Source organism: Seriola dumerili, unplaced genomic scaffold (assembly GCF_002260705.1).
Source record: "Seriola dumerili isolate Sdu_G_001 unplaced genomic scaffold, Sdu_1.0 BDQW01000110.1, whole genome shotgun sequence".
Taxonomy (NCBI): Eukaryota; Metazoa; Chordata; class Actinopteri; order Carangiformes; family Carangidae; genus Seriola; species Seriola dumerili.
Genome location: NW_019174365.1, coordinates 10,891,412 through 10,909,957, shown reverse-complemented (window position 1 = coordinate 10,909,957; position 18,546 = coordinate 10,891,412). Strand labels below are relative to the sequence as shown.

Below are 18,546 nucleotides of genomic sequence, written 5' to 3'. Positions count from 1 at the left end.
AAATCGGTGGAGTTTCCCTTTAACTTGTGTTAAACTGGATGGAATGAATCAGATCTGAGGCACTTCAACATTCACACCAGGGTCAGAGATGAAACTCAAGGTCCTCTGTAGGATGGACAGGATGGCTGTTGGGGCTCGTCATTTCTTGCATACCTGTCTGTCCAGCTACACTTTGTATTAAGAGGGTTATGTGATACTAGAACAAAGTGGTGGAGTCTTGACAGACTGAACCTGGAGACATTGTGCAAAACCAAATGGTGTAGGAGATTAAAACTTGATAAAATCATTGACTTGTTTTGTGTCATCATTATCTAGATTTTGATGTGAAAGGACTTGATTAGTCAATCTTGAGATTGACATGTGGGTATTCATTTAATAATTTAGGTCATTTTTGTAGAAGATTTGGGTTTTTGACTGGACAAAACAAGATATTTGAAGACCTCAGAAAGCTCAGAGGAACTTGGACATTTTTTCACTGTTGTCTGATGTTTTGTAGACGATTTATTGATTAATCAATAAAATGACCAGTTTCAATGATCATGAAAATAATCTTAGATGCAGCCCTCATGTTCAGTGGTGAAAGAAGTGCTCAGGACTTTTACTTAAATAGAAGTACAAAAGTATTAGCATCAAAATACACTTAAGTTGTAGAAGTACTTATGTAGAATGTCCAATTTCAGAATCCTTAATATATATTTGCCTCTGAATTGCAGTGAAGTAGAGGTGTAAAGTAGCAGAAAATGGAAATACATAAGTATGAATGCCTCAGAGCTGTACTTCAGTGTAGTGTTGGAGTAAATGTACTTTATTACTACTGCTAGTGGCTACAAATGGCTCGACAAGTTACCGTGTGTGTTTACATGTAACTCAACATGTCAACAGTCTTCTGCACTACAGCTTGAGCAGGTCTTAAGATGACATGACATTTAACTGTGGAGTCCTGGAAGACAAAAGAAATCAGTTGAACCTTTCTGTAGATAAATATATTATGGAGGGAGGATTTCACACAGTTGCTGGAATATGAATAATCAGGTTAGCTTGCCATAGACAGCTGCTTGGTGTGTCTCTTCAGTCTTCAGCTCAGATGTGCAATGCAAAGATTAGAAAATTAGGTCATGTGCACTCATATTTACAACTTTATTACACTTTTTCAAATATGATCGAAAATGTTTTATTTATAAAACAACTTTTTACAAATAGTAATTAAAATATATAAGTAAGAACTTTTTTTGTTTGCATCTGAAGACATTATATATTAAGAGTCCTCTATAAAAGATTGTCATTAAAGCCTAAATCTTAGTGGCATTCAAAGCTGTTTAATCGGATTATGTGATGCCTGATAAATCAGTTTAAAATGTCCACAACAGTGTGAACACCAGCTGTATGAACAGAAACAAATATTATTATCAAAATATTGTCAAGAATTATTTTCAGAAATATATAACATAGGATAGCTTGAAACATGAAAACATTCACCTGCCCAGTCTTTTCTTATGTACAACATATGCACATGCACAATAAAAAAAATAATAATTAAAAAGTGCAAAATCAGCAAATCAGGTCTGGTAAACATATTTAGAAGAAAACGGAGTGTTAAAATGGTAAAACAGAATTTTCAAATAGCAAAGATCCTGAAAATCTGTGACATAGTGTTAATGTGATTTGATGAGGTAAAGATCTTCAGTCCTCCCCTTTACCTTTTTTCTGTGCCTTGTTGGATTTATTGAGGATTTTCATGAGGTTTTTGGACATAAAGTACGGCTTCTGTAGAGATCCATCATTACGCTCCAAGTCCTCCACTGTGAAAATGAGAGCCACAGTGTGACAGGTCAAGTGATGAAACAGACCATGTGTGTTTGTTTTCTGAGTGTGTGTATTGTAGTATTATTTAAAATGATCCTTTACGCATCTTAGCTTGACACTGACATGTTAAAATGTTGTTAGCTAAAGGTTATTTACATTTTACAGTTTCTAAATATTTTCCTTCAAAAATATCAGTTTCCCATGTTGCAGTAGTTACGACTGCTTTACTGTAGATTAAATCTTATTTTACTTGATATTGCTGTGTAAATGAAATATGGTAAAATGTGAATTTCAGTAAACTGTACTCACAGAAGCAGAGGAAGAGTGTGTCTACACACATGTTGTACACACTGAAGAACCCATGAGCTATGAGGTAGCTACCAAACACCACAGTCTAAAAGAAAACAGAACAAGGTAAGACAAAGATATGATTCAGAAAAAATTTCAGTTCGTCCAATGAACCTAAATGGGATTTATGACTTACAATAATTGGCATCCAGTAGTAGTTAAGTGTTTCAAAGCGGAAGGTGTTGCCTGGTAGCGGAATTCGTCCAGAGAAAAAGAAGAAGGACAATACACCTGGAAAAAAAGATTGAAATTACAGTGTCTCTTATTTCCTGATGCATTACAGTAAACACTAACTGGGCTTCACACATCTTGTTCTATTGTATTCAAATTATTAATATTTGTAATTATTAGAGTTCTCACTCTTACACCTGTGGCATTTAAAACATGATGAACTGGGGGCTGCAAACACAGTGTAAACATGATCAACGAATTCAGGCTAGTGGCTCTGTGAGGTTGTACATAGACACAGCAGGTCTTTGAGCTAAATGCAGGTATATTGTTTACAATGATCACTATCCTAGTTTAGCTTCTTAGCATGCTAACATTTGGTAATTAGCAGTAAACACAAAGTACAGCTGAGGCTCATGGGAATGTGATTTGGTTTGCAGGTATCTGGTCATAAACCATACCAAAGCAAATACTGGACAAATGAAAATTTAAAAAATGATGATGATGGCGCTAGATGAAAGGTTAAGGCGTCAACAAAGTCAGTAGGATTCATCCTCTAGGGTCCATGAATGTCTGTACACGATCTCATCACAATCCATATAACAGTTGATATACAGATGATATATTTCGGTCTGGACCACAGTGGTGGACCAATGGACCAAGTGACTGAACGACTGACCAACACTGGCATCCACAGAGTCATGTGGCTAGCACGGCTAAAAATATTGGTATCGTCATTTAAAAGTATCCGTTGGTCAAACCAAGCTGACAGTTTACAGCATGCTCTGTGGTTAACACAGTCCTTTGTGATTTTCTAACGCCCTGCCGTCATCCTTACCCACTCCTCCAACCACCAGGAGCTTCCCAAAGAACAAGAGCAGATCTGTCACTTTATCGAGCACGACGACCCTGAAGGGACACACAGTCAGAGTCAGAGAAACATGACACTGTTCACAGAGTCTCTCAAACACATGCAAATACACCCAGTTGGCAGTTTATGAGGCACACCGAACGGTCCTGCACTAAATCCTCCTTTCATGAAGGTTATAATCTTCCCATTTTTTAGAGAAGTGTTGATTCAAGTGTATGACCATTTTGGAGGCTGCAGTTTGTGGTGCTGTTGAATTGTATTGTGTTAAACAGACAAGTGTTACCCCATTTATATCAGTAAGGGTAGGCCAAATAACTGAAACACTCACTTACATTACAAACTGTGTTGTATTGCAACAACATCACAAACTACATCTTCCAAAATGAACACACTGTAGGATCGGCACCTCTCTAAAACTGAGTGCATGTTATAGGCAGGTCATTACACAGACAGTGGAGGCCTACAGTAGTGACAAAACAAATTGTTTTAGCATAGGAAACATGATATCAGCACAAACCTTATAACATTTCTCATGAGCAGCATGAAAGCATTTTTGGCTGAGACGCAGAAGTTTTTCCCATAAATGGCAATCTGTCAAGTAAAGAAGAAATCATCTAGTCTCAGTCTCAGAAAAATCTACATGACATAAACAATATGCATTATATTTTAAAAGAAAATGTGACAGTTTAATGATAGTAACATGGTATAAATTACTAATGGTGGTAAAATCAAGTGTTGTCATGTTTGTTACATTTTGCCTTGTAAGATTTTAGTGGAGCGAGTAGAGAAAGTCATGTTTTTCCTGTGTAATAGTACTTAGGTTTAGGATCATCATTACTCGTGCTACAATAAAATGAAAATAGGATGAGCCAAAAATAGAATAATAATATAATTGTGTTCACCATGATGTAAGCGTTCCTGTTGAGAAACTTGATGAACTTCTCCAGACACCAGAGGCAGCACTTCATGCAGCACAATATGAAACGTGCAACTGGATTCTGCGCCTCTGGAGGACAAGAAGTCAAGACAAGTACAAGTAGCCTGTTATTTACTTCCAACATTGTCTGCTCTAACAAAAAAAAAAAAGACTTTCAGCATGTGGGTAGTCTGCACACACTTTCACATTCGTAAAGTAGAACTGTAGGTACAGTACAGCAACAGGAGAGGGAAAAAAAAAAGTGGGGATGGATCGAAAGCCAAAGAAGTGCACATGTGGTTTGCAATCCATTTGTCAAAACCACTCTACTCTGTCCTGCCATATATATCTGACACATTTAAGTATGTAAGTAAAGCTTATTTGTATAACACCTTTCACAGATACAAAGTCACAAACAGCAATGACAACAAACAGCACAGGACTTAAAATCAAAGAAACGACAAACAAATGAGGACAGAGATATAAACAAAATAACAAAACAAAATAAGTACAGAAGTACTGATCACTAAAGGCTGAACTGACTAAACTTCACTTGAATCAGATCCCAGGATTAAGACTTCATATTTACACTTCAGCACAAGTTACAGTGATATGCAAAGCAAATGAAAAATGTGCAATATGACAATGAGATAAAGTTAAAATGGGGTATGTCAATCTTACCTCTTGTTTTGTGGTCAATGTACTCCAGAATGACCCTTGCTATCTGCACCAGGGTCAGAATCAAAGCACCAAATGCCAGGGAGCCCACATGGTACCTGAAATGTAGAAAAATATAATGTGTCATTGGTGATATGAGAATGTAACTTACAGAAGAATAAATGATAAAATAGCATGTTGATTCATGGCGACAGATCATGCTGTCACAATACAGAGTTAGCAAATCAACAGCAGATCACTTAATTATAATAATTTACATGAAATTATGCAATAGTGGCAAGTCAATCGAAAGCTCTCTTTACAAATCAAATCAAGAAACACGGATCAGTCTGTAAAAACAAAGACCATAGCAGCTACACTCTGTATTGTTTAGCTGCTGAGGTCTGCTTCTCCAGGCTGTTATGTGTAGGTCTCATGTGCCCTCTAGTAGATAGAGAGTGAACTGCAGTCAGCCAGCATGTCCTGTGATTTAACCTCCACTGGAATTATCAAAGAGTTTATGACTTTTAGGTAAAACATTTAAATGGCGACGGGCTGTAAAACGCCCAAAGTATGTTTAGTGTCACAGACAGCTTTGTGGCAAATCATCCAAGAAGCAAATATCACTGCAGACCACACATATAAATTATCAAAGCAGTTTAGATTCTCTGTGTTAACCTCCTGTGCATGTCCACACTAATCATGTCACTAGGAGAATTAGAAAATACAGCTGACACATTCATTTTTGCAGGAATTTAACCGATGTGACAGGAGCTCGTACCTGAGCGAACGCATAAAGCTGCCACACACAGGGAACATGGGGATATCATCTGGTTTGGTGAAGGCCCAGTAGTATGAGGCAAAGGCCCCTGCCAGCGTACACTGCCCCAGGGCAATGACAAAGTTGGCACACCAGAGGAAAGCCACCGCGTTGTAGATCTGCAGATTGAAGAGGTTCCTCTGGAAGAGACCCTCGTCGTTGTATTTGATAAAGATGCAGCTGGCTGAGGGGCATCCTGGGTAATCTGATGAGGTGAAGTTCTGAGAGGAGGTAATGGAAAAATGAATGAGTGCAGGACAAGACAGTTAACAGCGATGGTGGATGAGAGTGTGTTTACAGTGCGTTTCTACAGTATTACTTTAATCCTACTCGTCACTTCTAGATTACAGTGACTGGACAGTCAAACCAAGGCTTTGGCGACTATTAATTCATTTACAAGAGGAAGCCTCTAGTGTTACTAAACTATAGTTGTGTACCGACAGCTCACAGTAAATTCCTTCTACCAGCTAATTCAATAAAAGCAGAAAATGTGACAAGTCGAATCTGTTTTATCCTAACGTTCTGTCCACTCACCTGAGGGTCACAGTCCATCGTGCCATTGATACTACTACAACCGCTCATTGTGGAGTTGAGAGCCACCACTCTGTAGATTGGACCTCCTGAAGTGGCTAAGTATCTACATACATTAGTTTAAGAGAAGAACTGACGATAGAAGTGATTGAATAGTGTGCTATGAACAGTCTGCCTACGAATGTATACACACATACTGTACATCAAATTAAAAGGATACAAGGCAGTGGCACCCCAGTAAGCAACACACACCAGCAGGAGGACAAAGGTGATCAGAGGGTACAGCATAGCAGACATCATGTGACTGATTGCCCTGTGAAATATCAACACACTTATCATGAGGTTGTGCTGAGGCCATATGGCATCTTCACAGTAAGATACAAACCAATCTGATGGTACAGTCATGAAAATAACACTGGTTTTCAAGAAATAGCAATGCTGATTATTATTATTGTTGATTCATCTTAACATAATAACCTAGAAAATCCTTCAATTGATTTCCTTTAGGGATTAAGGACATCTAAATTAAGATTAGATTAATTAGAACCGTGTGGACGGTCCTTCTATTTTAATATCATAACTCACTTGCTGGACTCCTGGATGAGTGCGATGGCTATGAGGATTCTGGTCCGCAGGAAGATGAGGGTCAGGAGGATGATCGCCTCTGCCACAGAAATGATTATCACTGAAGAGGAGGAGAGGAGGAGGAGAATAAGAAAGTGTGCAAAAAAAGATGGAAAAAAAAAGCTCCAGAGGCTCTGATGCATCCCCCTACATCTTATACACCCACTACACATTGTACACACACACACACACACACACCCAGGTACATGTGCTCTTCCGATATCAACCATGCAGACACAACCTACTCCATATACTAACAACTACTATACCCTGGTATTAGGCCTCAATGTGGAAACATTACAGATACAGCATCTTTGCTCTATTTCAATTATTTATACATTTATTTCTCTCTTTCTCTCCTTTCTGTGTTTGTGTTGTATACTGTAATTTGTCTGTGCACTGAAAAAGATGAAAAAACATGCATGACTTTAATTTCTACTATAGATATATACCTTGTCTTTCATTGTACCGATCTTTTTGATTAATGCATAAACAACAAAAATGATGCTAAAATAGCACGAGTTGTGCACATTAAGTCAAACTGGATTGAAAGCATTTTAATCAAACTCACAGAATGCCAGCCAGGTCTCTTGGACTTGCAGGTAAACGTTGAAGTTGGTGGTGAAACCAATGTCAGTGATGGTAGCAGAGTTTTTCTTGTGGATATCATACTCCCAGTAGCAGTGCCATATCCCTGCAAGAGAAACAATCCAACAACTCGACAAAAATTCCTGATTTAAAAAAACTAAATACCCTAAATTATTAATGTCCACCTGTTAATAAGCCAAGTTAAACAAAGGACCAGCAACACAAGAGGAAACTGGCCTGAATCTTCTCTGTCTATATTCACCTAGACAGGTATCATATCAACATTATTTTGCTCAGCACTGACAGAAATCATTTGTGGTGATGTGAAAGGTGGCTGTAAAACAGCATTGCTTTTGTGACCAAATTTCTAATGGGGACATTTATTTATCCAGTGTGTAAGATTACAACTATAAAAATTCTACATGTGCAAAACACTGTTTGCCTTTGTTTACCGTATGCCCCAGCACCCAGGACTCCTATGATGAGCACCCACACCATGACTGGAGCAGTGAATCTCAGCAGCAACAGGAACAGCATACTGACCAACATGGCTATTAGCAGACCACTGAGAGAGGATACATGGACAGGATTGGGAGGGACAAGTTATGAAGAAAACACAAAAGGAGTGTGTTAATAAATAAGGTGAAATATAAAAAACAGAAATGAATGTTTAATGAAGGATGAAGAGTATTATATTGGAGCAAAGCATTGGCCATATGCCACATACAAAAGGTTACTGTACTGTAAAATAAAAAGAGCATAGTAACCTGTGACCAAGAAATATGTTGTCCCCACTTCATGATAAAACCAGTAGCTCAATTCTATTTTCAATACAATCCAAGGCAAATTTTTTATATCTGTATGTTTGCCAGTAGGTGGCAGTGTGAGGTATAGTTCTGCAAGGGCAACTCACAGGAGGATCCACGGCCATGAAGACGCAAAATCCTCAAAGATTCGGACACCAATTTCTCTGGCATTGAAGCCATTCACAATGTCCCTAATGAGAAACGAAAGCAGAGACAACCTGTGTTAGTGATAGTTCTCCTTTCAAACAGTAGAACAGCAAAGGGTCAGGTAAAACAAATGCACTTAAGAATATGTTTATAAAACAAACAAACAAACAAACAAACAAACAATGGCAACAGATTCCATATAAAAAATGAAGCCTGCTGGAAGTTACTAAAAGTAGTGTAGTGGTAAAGAAAAGATGAGTCAAATACTAGTTTCAATGATCATCAAACACTAAACAGCAACTACTATAGGAATTTTGGTCTTTAAGAAATAACTTTCTCTCCACTACATCGCTAATGACACACAAATAAAGCAAGGCAGAGCTGAATTACATAACCCCAGACAGAGAGCAAAAGAGAGAGAGAGAGAGAAAGAGAGAGAGAGAGAGAGAGAGAGAGAGAGAGAGAGAGAGAGAGAGAGAGAGAAAAATAGGTTTGTCCTGCAGATTCTAAGAAAACTACACATTAATGCTCCAACACTGCAAGTCCGACATCTCAGGCCACTGTGTATAACTGAGTTATACACAGAAACAAGAGCGACTACCATCAGCTGCTAAAGTATGAGTCAACACAAGAACTCACTCATCCAATGACTCTGTGCTGGTGATGAAGAGGAGAAACAAACAGGGTTATTAAAATGTGTGTGTATGTTTTGTATATCTGGAAGAGCAAAAGTTATGGGTTTAAAAATCAATATAATGATGAGGTCTGAATCCACTGTATCTTACCCAGTGCCATTCTTGATGATGTTGATGGTGTCGTTGGCTGAGGAGGGTAAACCTTGAATGTTGGAGAAGTATGAAGGGATGTTCCCCAGCGCTGTGATATCAGGCAAACATCTTCCCAGCACTAAGATCAGAAAAAATAATCAAATCAAGTTAGCTTGAAATTGATACAATTATAATTTATCTCTGGATTCCTAATTTACTTTGCATCACAAGCCGTCATCCATTGAATATACATGTAAATACACAAAAAGCAGTGGTTCAGATCCTGTTTATCAGCAGTTGAACCCACACTAATCTTAAACAAGCAGCTGCATTAAACTCATAACCAGCCTTTACTACAGAACCAATGTAGACCAAAATGAAAATGAATACAATTCAGTGCGTATGAGCGATTCCACTTACCAGAGATTGTAGGGATGTGGAAGAAAGGACACAGCTCCTTGTCCACGATTTGTTGAACAGTCTGGAAAAAATTTCACATGTGATTGGAGAAGGTACCAGGTTAGTTTTACTGGCCAGAATAAAGACAAACTGATGTAGCTTTAGGCACTTAAACACACAAATAATGGAACTTACCAGATTAGTATTTGCCAGGTCTATGGATGGCACACAGAGGCTTTGATTGAAAGTATCTGCTGGTTTAGAGCCTGGAATATATGCCTCTACCCTGACACCCCAGAATGTAGAAGGACATTTTTCCACGCACACCTAAAGGTAGTGAAAAAAAGATCATTTCTGCCACACTGGGAAAAGTAAAATGTTCAGCAAAATTAAAAATAAAATCCTGTACCTGTGTGGTTGGACACTGTAAACCATTAAGAGCAGTTGCCATAACATTAATAGATGTGGCACATTTGAGGATGTTAAAGTACAACAAATTGGGTCTGTTTCTGAAAGAGGGAAGACAGAAAGAAAGAGTTTTTATCATTCAAAGCCATATTTATTATATGCAATACATGTTAAAAAAAATTAAACAACAAGAAAGAAATTACTTATTTGGTCCAGTGCCACAGAACCATCCAGTTGAGTTTCTGGGATAAAGAACATGCCGAGGATCACCGTAGAGCCAAGCTGATAAGAAAAAAACAGGGATAGAGATAAGAAGAACAGAATAAAAGCCAATGACGTAAAAGATAATGAAAAATAAGTCACACTCCATTTATGTCCATTAAGTCACTTCTGTTTGGCACTGACAGACTTCTGCACGATGGCATGTTTTTACTTAGCACAAAAACTGCACCTTTATTTCATTTGTACGTACGAACATATTACTTCACTGTAGCAGAACTATATGTATGTATTTCTGGTCTATCATTGTTTTTGTCTATTTTTATTTTATTTTCATTTCATGTATTCCATTTCATTCTATCATTTTTCTAATGTGATTATATATTAGCATTTTACAACAGTAATTTTCTTATTATTATACTTAATCAACATGATATCCAAAGATTTAACTAGTCTAATATGCATATCATGATGCAAATTAACATTTTTGTTGACACTTGTCAAAATAAGTATGTGATAAAAACATCTGCTTTGGAAATATAGCTAAAACCTATTCAGATGAAATATTGTGGTATATTACTGGAAGTTCACAAATTAAAATAACAACATCTCATTCCAACCACAGGAGGGCACAAAAAGTCTATCTGACAGGTGGCACCTTAAAGGTTGACAACATCTCTCTTGTTTCTATGTAATTTGGTTTGTTTACTCGTATTGTAAGTTGCTGTGGACACATGCAACAAATTAATGTAATATAATGCAAAATGTCTTGTAATGGACAAGCTAGAGCTGGCAAATTTATCCACTCCTTCCACGTATAATTTATCAGCATAATATTTTGTTAATGAGGAATAATCCAGTCCCTAATGTTTCAGCAATGGCCAGTAGATTTCTCCTCTTAACCACAGCAACCAGTGGTTTTGAACTACCTCCAATGGAGGAAATGGCTGATAATTTCAGACACACTCAGCCACTGACACACGAGGTGACTGCATCGCCTATCAGGCCTCTCTGTTGACTCTAGATAAGGGCAAGGGCGCCGAGTGTTGGAATGAGTTTGATGACATGGCAATAGAAACCTATTTGAACACCATACACAGCGATAAAGGCTTAAATCAATTAAAGACAAAATTTAAGAAACTTTTTTGGAACCTGTGATTTACTTAATGTGTAAAATTGACACTTTTCCCCCCAAAGTATAGTGATTGGAGAATTGCAGATAGATTCAGAGAAAGGCAGGTGAGAAAATAGTTGCAAACTTTTAAAAATAAACATTAACTGCACTAAATAATTGCAAGCTGAAGCTGTGTGTGTAAGGTATACAAAAATAGTGGAGTTGCACTACAAAGGGAGTGAATATAACATACAAACAATATTAAACTGAGGGATTTGAGGTAGTGACTGACAAGCAATGGAGGGATTGAGTGAGTCATAGTGTAAGGTCGAAGGAACACACAGACCAGCTCTGTTTGAGGTTTTGATGGAGCAACCTTATTGTGAAACTCCGTGAGTTGTGCTTGGCTGCTTTGCTAGTCCAGTTCTTGAGTATATAACAAGTCACTGAAAACTGTTCTGCTACTCTAGTTTTATTTTGATCATCTGCTGAGACTTTATATACAGGTTTTCTGGTACGATAATCTTCCATTCACTAATTTCTGTACAGTAAACATGAAGCTACAACCAAAAGCTGGTTAGCTTATTTTAGCAAGAAGACTTGGATTGAGGGGAGACAGCTTGGTTTAGTCCATTGGTAACCAAATCTGCCTTCCAGCCCCTCTAAGACCTGGCTCTGCCCAACTCTCATTCATTAGAATCCAGCCAGTCCGGGGCCACAGTGGGGGGTGCCAAGACAGAGGGCTCTGCCAATACAACGCAGGGTTGTCCGGCATGAAATTTGAGCATCTGTCAACTTTTGCTGCAATACAAATCAACATTGTCCAGCAAGAAGCTGTACTGGCCAATCACATACACATAAGACCACATTCTTGATGGATTACTCTCAATGTTTACCTAGCAGTGGTTGTGACAAAAGATAAAATAGTTGAGGATTTCCTGGACTGTATTTAGTTAGTTAGTTAGTTACTAATGCAGTTCCCTGCACCTTTAACACAGGGCTGTTTTCAGTCTGAATCCCAGCTAAAGCTCCCAAATTAACATGTTATATCTCCTTTAATCAGTGCAAAGAAACCCCAAAGCGATACTTCCTGGAGTCTTGTCATCACCATCCAGGAAGTCACTGCTCCTGAAAAAAGTTATAGTCCAATACAATTTTTTATAGTGTGCAAATTAGCAAGCTTTAAAAAATACAGCATTTTCATACCGTTGGACAGAACCAGGCCAGGCTAGCTGTTTACCCTTTTTTCCAGGTTTTGTGCTAAGCTAAGCTAACCAACTGCTAGACATAGCTTCATACTGAATGGATAGACATGACAGTGGTATGGATTCTCTCATCTAACTCTGGGCAAGAAAGCGTCCCTTTATGACAGGCAGCAGAGGAAAGAGAGAGAGAGTGAAGAAATGAAAAAGTCATAGAAGTAAACATAAGAACATTACATCTGCCACATCTTCCACTAGTGGAACAAATAAGAAGGGTTCAGAGACAAGAACGTGAAAACAATAGCTGATCATGAGAAAGATTCAAAGGCCTGTGTTGATGTTGGCAGGTTACTCTCACCTAAAAGCCCGACTGCTATGTAGCCGAGGATAACTGCCATAAACAGGATACAGCAGATTATATCAGTGCATCCTCTGATGAAAGAAAAGAGAGACAGCAACAAGTGGAAGTGAGTTGGTTGAGCTTTGCATTGAAGTTTGCCTTGGGGTGACAAATGTGATTCCAGCAGTCAACAAAAACACAGCAAATGCAATGTCAGCTTTGCAAACACAAAGACTCACAGAGCACATCAGAAACCCAACAGCTACACTGAGGATTTGGGAGATTAAAGAAGACTAGCTGGTGGGCTCGACCAATTAGCCATTAGCCAGTGAGACAGATTCACCTTTTCTTAATGGGTCCATTGAAGGTTGGGTCAAACTGAGCAGGTTCTCCTGGGGGAAAAAAAAAAGAAAAAAGTTTATTCAGTCTTAAAAATGGCTTTTAATGTCACCCATACAATGACCTTTACTGACTAATGGTGCGTCATGTGACATTAATCAGCAATTTCCTTGTTTGCATTTTCAGACACATTATCAAGGACACATTATTTAATACCTGGCTTTGTCTTGGGACCTACTTTTCCTGCAACTCCAGAAGGAAATGCCTTGTTGATTAAATCTCTGAATGTGTACTGTATAAGCAGAAATATGGGGAAGCCGCTCTGCATACAAAGACTGTACGGACTGTACCTACTATTTAAATTTTGATGAGTGCTTCCTTTAGACAGCGTTCATTTGTGTGTGCCTGCGCCGTCCCTAAAAGACAGGGTGCTGCTGTTTCTAAGCAATAAGCAGTCTTTCTGTGTCCTCTTATTTGAGTTAATGAATTACAGTTCGACTGAATGACAAAAAAGTGTTAGATTAGAGAAGGAATCTTATAACTTTATGGGTTGGCTGCTCACATGAGCTTTACTATATAATTACTATGACAGAGGTGAGTATATTACAGGAAGGAAAGGTCTCAGTGTTGTTTCCTGGAACAGAGAGAAAGACTGCAATCCTACCAACAAACAATGAAATCCAGTGCATGTCTTTTATCTCACGCAACAAATCTCTTCCATACTAACTAAAGAGAAGTTAGTTCATTTTAGTTACGTTACATGCAATCACAGTGGAGAGAGTAAAGAGAACAGGAATGTGAGTTGAAGGGCAGCATTACACCTAGTACCTCAGGGTTATTTGTATGAAATTTGAATTCAAAGTCCAGCTTTCAGAAGAGGAGGAGTCACAGACATTTAACCTATTTTAAGGGGCAAATTGACAACCAGAAAACTTGTTTGAGAACATCGCAACTGAAAACATTCCTATGGTGAGAATCACATATGTGAGGCTCAACCAGTCTCCACTGCATTATCCTGTCGGGCAGGAAAAACACAACAGGCTGCTTGGAGCATCATCCTTATAGGATATCAATAAAAACAAATTAAATTACCAAACAATAGTTAGTCTTTCTAATTCACATCCACACAAGTTTTGATTAACAACTCTCTTGTTTCCGTGGAGCATGGTTTGAATGCACTTATTGTAAATCTGTCACATTAATGTACTTTAAAATGAGTGGTTAAAAGATGGCAAATTCCTTGACTAATAATACTGTTTCTAAAATATATTTAGTGGTATAATATTTTAATAATGGGCAATAAATCCACTCCTTAATGTAAACTAATGGTGGTAGAAGTTTTGTGAGGATGAGTCTGACTGGCCTAATGGCTCCTCAGTGCAATCTGATGAAAAGCCTGCAGGTGTTCACTGTTCTATTTATTTGTCAGATTCCCATCTGTCATATGTTCATTTGATTGGTCCCCTGGGATGTAAATGTTGCCAAGCAGCTCACTAATGATAATCATTTCTCATTGAAGCTCAAGCAAAACTATCTCCGCTGGCTGTAATTTGAATAGGAGCAAATGGAGACTGTGTCAACACTGCCAGCAGACTCTCACATCAGGACTTCTGAGTAGGATGCAAATCTTCAAACAGGATGCAGCAAGTCAGTAGCTATTCATTCGGCACCAAGACTGGCACAGTCCCAGATTCAGTCTGGTAAATAAATGTAACACCAAAAACTGAACACACACATTCTATTTCTTTTACCAAGCTCAAGAAAATATTAGAAACTACTTCCATAGAGCACTGGTACAGTAAAAACAATAGAAGTGGCGTGTGGAGTAAGTGAGGTGATCTCTACTTTCGCCAAAATAATATGATACAGTAATAACTGATACTTATCATATGCATTTATAACAGGTGTGTGAATACCAATGGAGAACCTCACAAGAAAACACACATATCAAATTACACTTCTCACCAGCTGTTTCCTAAACCTTCCTAAACCTTCAGAAAATGACTCGAGTTGTGATATAAAATATTCTCAGCAAAGGAACCTGTTCATCGGCCTCATGTAAAACCACCAGTGTCAGATTTCAGTTCTGCTAGGATACTGCTTTGCTCAGAGTGAATGACAACATGGAAAACTGTTCACTGTGCTACACACATAAAGGACTCCTCTGTATCTATGCTCTCGTAAAAAGCTTAAAGGAAAGTGGATTTGTAAAAATCCAACTAGTCGATGTTTGTGAGGGTCATCTGTTGACCTTGGCTGAAGAGGAGTGACGCAGAGGGAATGGGTCTCTAATTAGATTTTTTTTTGTTTGTCAGTGTAACAGGTCACTTGACTGAAAGGACAAGTTATCTGAATGAAAATTGTGCAGACTGTGTTTATGGACAAACCTCACCCTTACCTATCTGTCTGTAAAAAATGACAACCTAGTTAATGAGTACCCCTCACTATACACAGAGGCCTAGAAAGAAAAATAGTCAAAATTACAACTTACAGACTTCCATTTAAAGGGTGATTGATTTGATTCTTGAAACTGTTTTGTGACTCCTGACGACATTTATGTTCAAACATGTCAGTAGCCATGACCGCAGTGGAAAGGATTTCTTATTGTTATAAACCTTCAAAGATAACATGGAAGGTAGGGGTGCAACTAATAACTAACTAGCTAACTACTAACTGACTACTAACTATTTTCATTGTCTATCGAACAATTATTAAACAATTATACATCATGTAATGTGTAAAATGTCAAACCAAAAGCCCCAAAACTTAAAGATTTAGCTTATTAGCACATATGACAGAATAAAGGATCAAATCCTAACATTTGAGAAGCAAGAACCTGGAAGTGTTTGGTATTTTTTTTCAACATCTGATGGCTAATTATTGACAGCTACTTGTTCACCAAATACTGATTCATTTCTGTCAAACAACAAATCAATTCATTATTTCAGCTATAGAGAGTGTTCATTTAGTCAGTAAGATGGCCACCACTTTTCAACAAAGTATAAACATTTTATAGATTAAATATTGTTTATGATTGATTAACTTTAAACCTCTTTCAAAAACAGCTATACAGCACTGTTCACACTTGCTTTATACATTAGCTATATTAACTAGCTTGTCTTTTAAAATCAAACTTTTCCCCGTTGCCTCAAGCAGCTTTAACTAATTTTGTGGTCAATGATTTGCAGCAACAACCACAACCTCACTCAATTCCTCACACTAAGAGTCTACACACACACATAATGAAAAGCAGTGTGTTTTTAACGTGGAAGAAACACAATTAACCCTGACATATTTTACAACACAATGACCAAACCTCTCTTATGGTAATGAATCAGGAAGCCTCGTTATTTTTCAAAAGTCTTTCCACTTCCTCATGACAGCTGGTACAACAGTAGAGAGGTAAACAGAACAATAGTAAACATGGAGATTTGTTTCAGGGGAACATGAACTTACATAAAACAGAGGTTCAGTTGTCACAGTTAGGCCGCGATTAGTGAACTGTCAGCTCCGACACTTGTGATCAGCTCTCCTGTCATCACCCTGTTCTCTGGTGTTATTATAAGTTATTTGAGGAGGCATGAAATCCAATTGGATATTTACTTCCAGGGAGGGTTTGCTTGTTGTGGCTTTGCAAAACCTCCCAGACTGTCAATAGACTTGTGACTCCATTGATGCATCAAATACCACTGACAGTAAACAGGCTGTGCTGTACACATGGCAGAAAAATATCACAGCACCAGCCATTCATGCAACCATGGCTGCAGAGGCAATATTACAGCTGATTAGCTGATTGACAGAACTAATGACAACAACTATATTGGTGATCAAATGAGGATTCCCTGCTGGTTTTATGTGATTGTAAAATGAATACCTTTCAAAATTTACTTTTCACATGTTTTCACTGTTGGTTGGACAAAATAATTTTAAAATGACACCTTGGTGACATCTTCAAATGTCCATAACCCAAACATATTATTACTATTAGAGAAAACAGAAACTAGAAATATTCACATCTGAGAAGCCGAAAACCAAAACAAAATTGACATATTTTCCAAAAAAAAGTTACTAAAAACGATTAATCAATATCAAAATAGCTCAAAATCAACCTTTATCATCTTCTATCACTGTCACTGTCTTGTTTTAGTATCTTGTTTTAGATAAAATCAATAACGGTATGCAATCTTCCTGTCTAATCTAACATTAAAATTCTGTGAATAAATCAGCAGTTAATTTTCTGTATAGCTAAAAAAGTACATACTTTTATTGTCCTCTTACCAAGAAAGACAACTTGGCAGGTGATTCCAAACACCAAAACAGATGCAGTCTCTCTGTCTACAAGATAGTGATTATGACTGGCTGGCTGCCACAACCAGGTGTTTTTTATTGTATAATTATTTTAGCCTGTACATTAAAGTGGTTAATTTAAAGCAGTGGTTCCTGATTTTTCAGATTTGTGACCCCTCATCACAAGTTATGGCCTAACTTTGGAAATTAATCAGTGTTTTTTCCTTCCCAGATTTGTCTTATTTTTTAGAACCCTGAAGAAGTAAAAGTATCTTTTATTTTAAGAAAAAAATGTATCTTGCGACCCAAGTTGGAAACCACATATTTTACAATATTTGTTGTATTTTTTACTTCCTGAGATTAATTTGTATCCAACAACAAGCTGTCTGTTTATTCCAAGCATTTCCTTTTTAGGTCAAGTATCTCGGATGTTTTGACTCATCTATAATCATCATTTGATAATTAAGCTGTTTGTAAATCATTAAACCATGTTAAATGATGTTGCCACACCTTTAGACTTAGTGAAAGATTTCTTCCTTGAAGGTCACATTTTACTCATTTAGGCTACTGTAACGTTAACCACAGTAGCTGAGTTTAACTATCGAACCAAACAAACACGCTAGATTAGCCCGTTAGCCTACATACGAAATTTATGAAATGCTCTGCCGTTAAATTGCTGTTAGCTAACACCATGCACGTCAAAATAATACGTTAATCATGAAAGTCATTTCATCTTAATTAGAAACTTTTCTTGCAACCCAAAATTTGGGGAGAACTCAGTATGAGACATGACAATTAAGTGAACCAAAAGTTGTTAAAAGTTGGTTTGTTTGCTAGATGTGTTGTTATGTTTCACCATCAGAGCGCGGGTCCACTGAGGGAAACCGAATTTAACGGGTGATGTCAACTCACCGTACTCGGAGTTCGGATTTGTCTCCTGTTTTTTTCCCATTTTCCGCCTTCACCTCGGCTTTTTTCTCCTTCTTCTAAAACGCGACCTCCTTTTCCAACAGTTAACGTAAAAACTTCACAAACAAACCCCTAAAATCGCATTTAAAACGAGCTCCGCGTCTGACTGAACATGGTAACTAAGTGAGGAAATCTTTTTCTTCCTGGCAGATGTAACTAGGCAGTGACGACATGAGCGCACCTGCTGAGGGATGCGCACCTGCACGGCCTGTCAAAGATTGTT

General features: G+C 37.8%; 1 protein-coding gene across 1 annotated transcript; it reads right to left on the bottom strand.

The window, feature by feature from the left end:
* Positions 1-568: 568 nt before the first annotated feature.
* On the bottom strand, positions 569-18,460 carry slc44a4 (solute carrier family 44 member 4). Its single transcript, XM_022747463.1, has 22 exons — positions 18,267-18,460; positions 13,072-13,120; positions 12,747-12,820; positions 10,057-10,135; positions 9,855-9,954; positions 9,641-9,772; positions 9,467-9,527; positions 9,065-9,185; positions 8,240-8,323; positions 7,779-7,891; positions 7,310-7,432; positions 6,700-6,799; positions 6,335-6,427; positions 6,118-6,220; positions 5,545-5,804; positions 4,788-4,882; positions 4,093-4,196; positions 3,708-3,781; positions 3,158-3,228; positions 2,288-2,382; positions 2,113-2,197; positions 569-1,799 (listed from the first exon to the last, which is right to left on the bottom strand). Exons 1-22 carry the CDS (start codon positions 18,304-18,306, stop codon positions 1,681-1,683), a joined length of 2,175 nt encoding a protein of 724 aa, XP_022603184.1. The 5' UTR covers positions 18,307-18,460; the 3' UTR covers positions 569-1,680.
* Positions 18,461-18,546: the final 86 nt, after the last annotated feature.

Excerpts from the sequence above, each read along its gene's own strand:
- slc44a4 (XM_022747463.1), bottom strand. The coding sequence starts at position 18,306 with ATGGGAAAAAAACAGGAGACAAATCCGAACTCCGAGTACG. Across the intron at positions 7,892-8,239 it reads TCATGGCCGTGGATCCTCCT|TGGTCTGCTAATAGCCATGT; the intron begins GTGAGTTGCCCT and ends ATCCTCTCTCAG. Across the intron at positions 2,383-3,157 it reads CCTGGTGGTTGGAGGAGTGG|GTGTATTGTCCTTCTTCTTT; the intron begins GTAAGGATGACG and ends CTTTTTTTCCAG.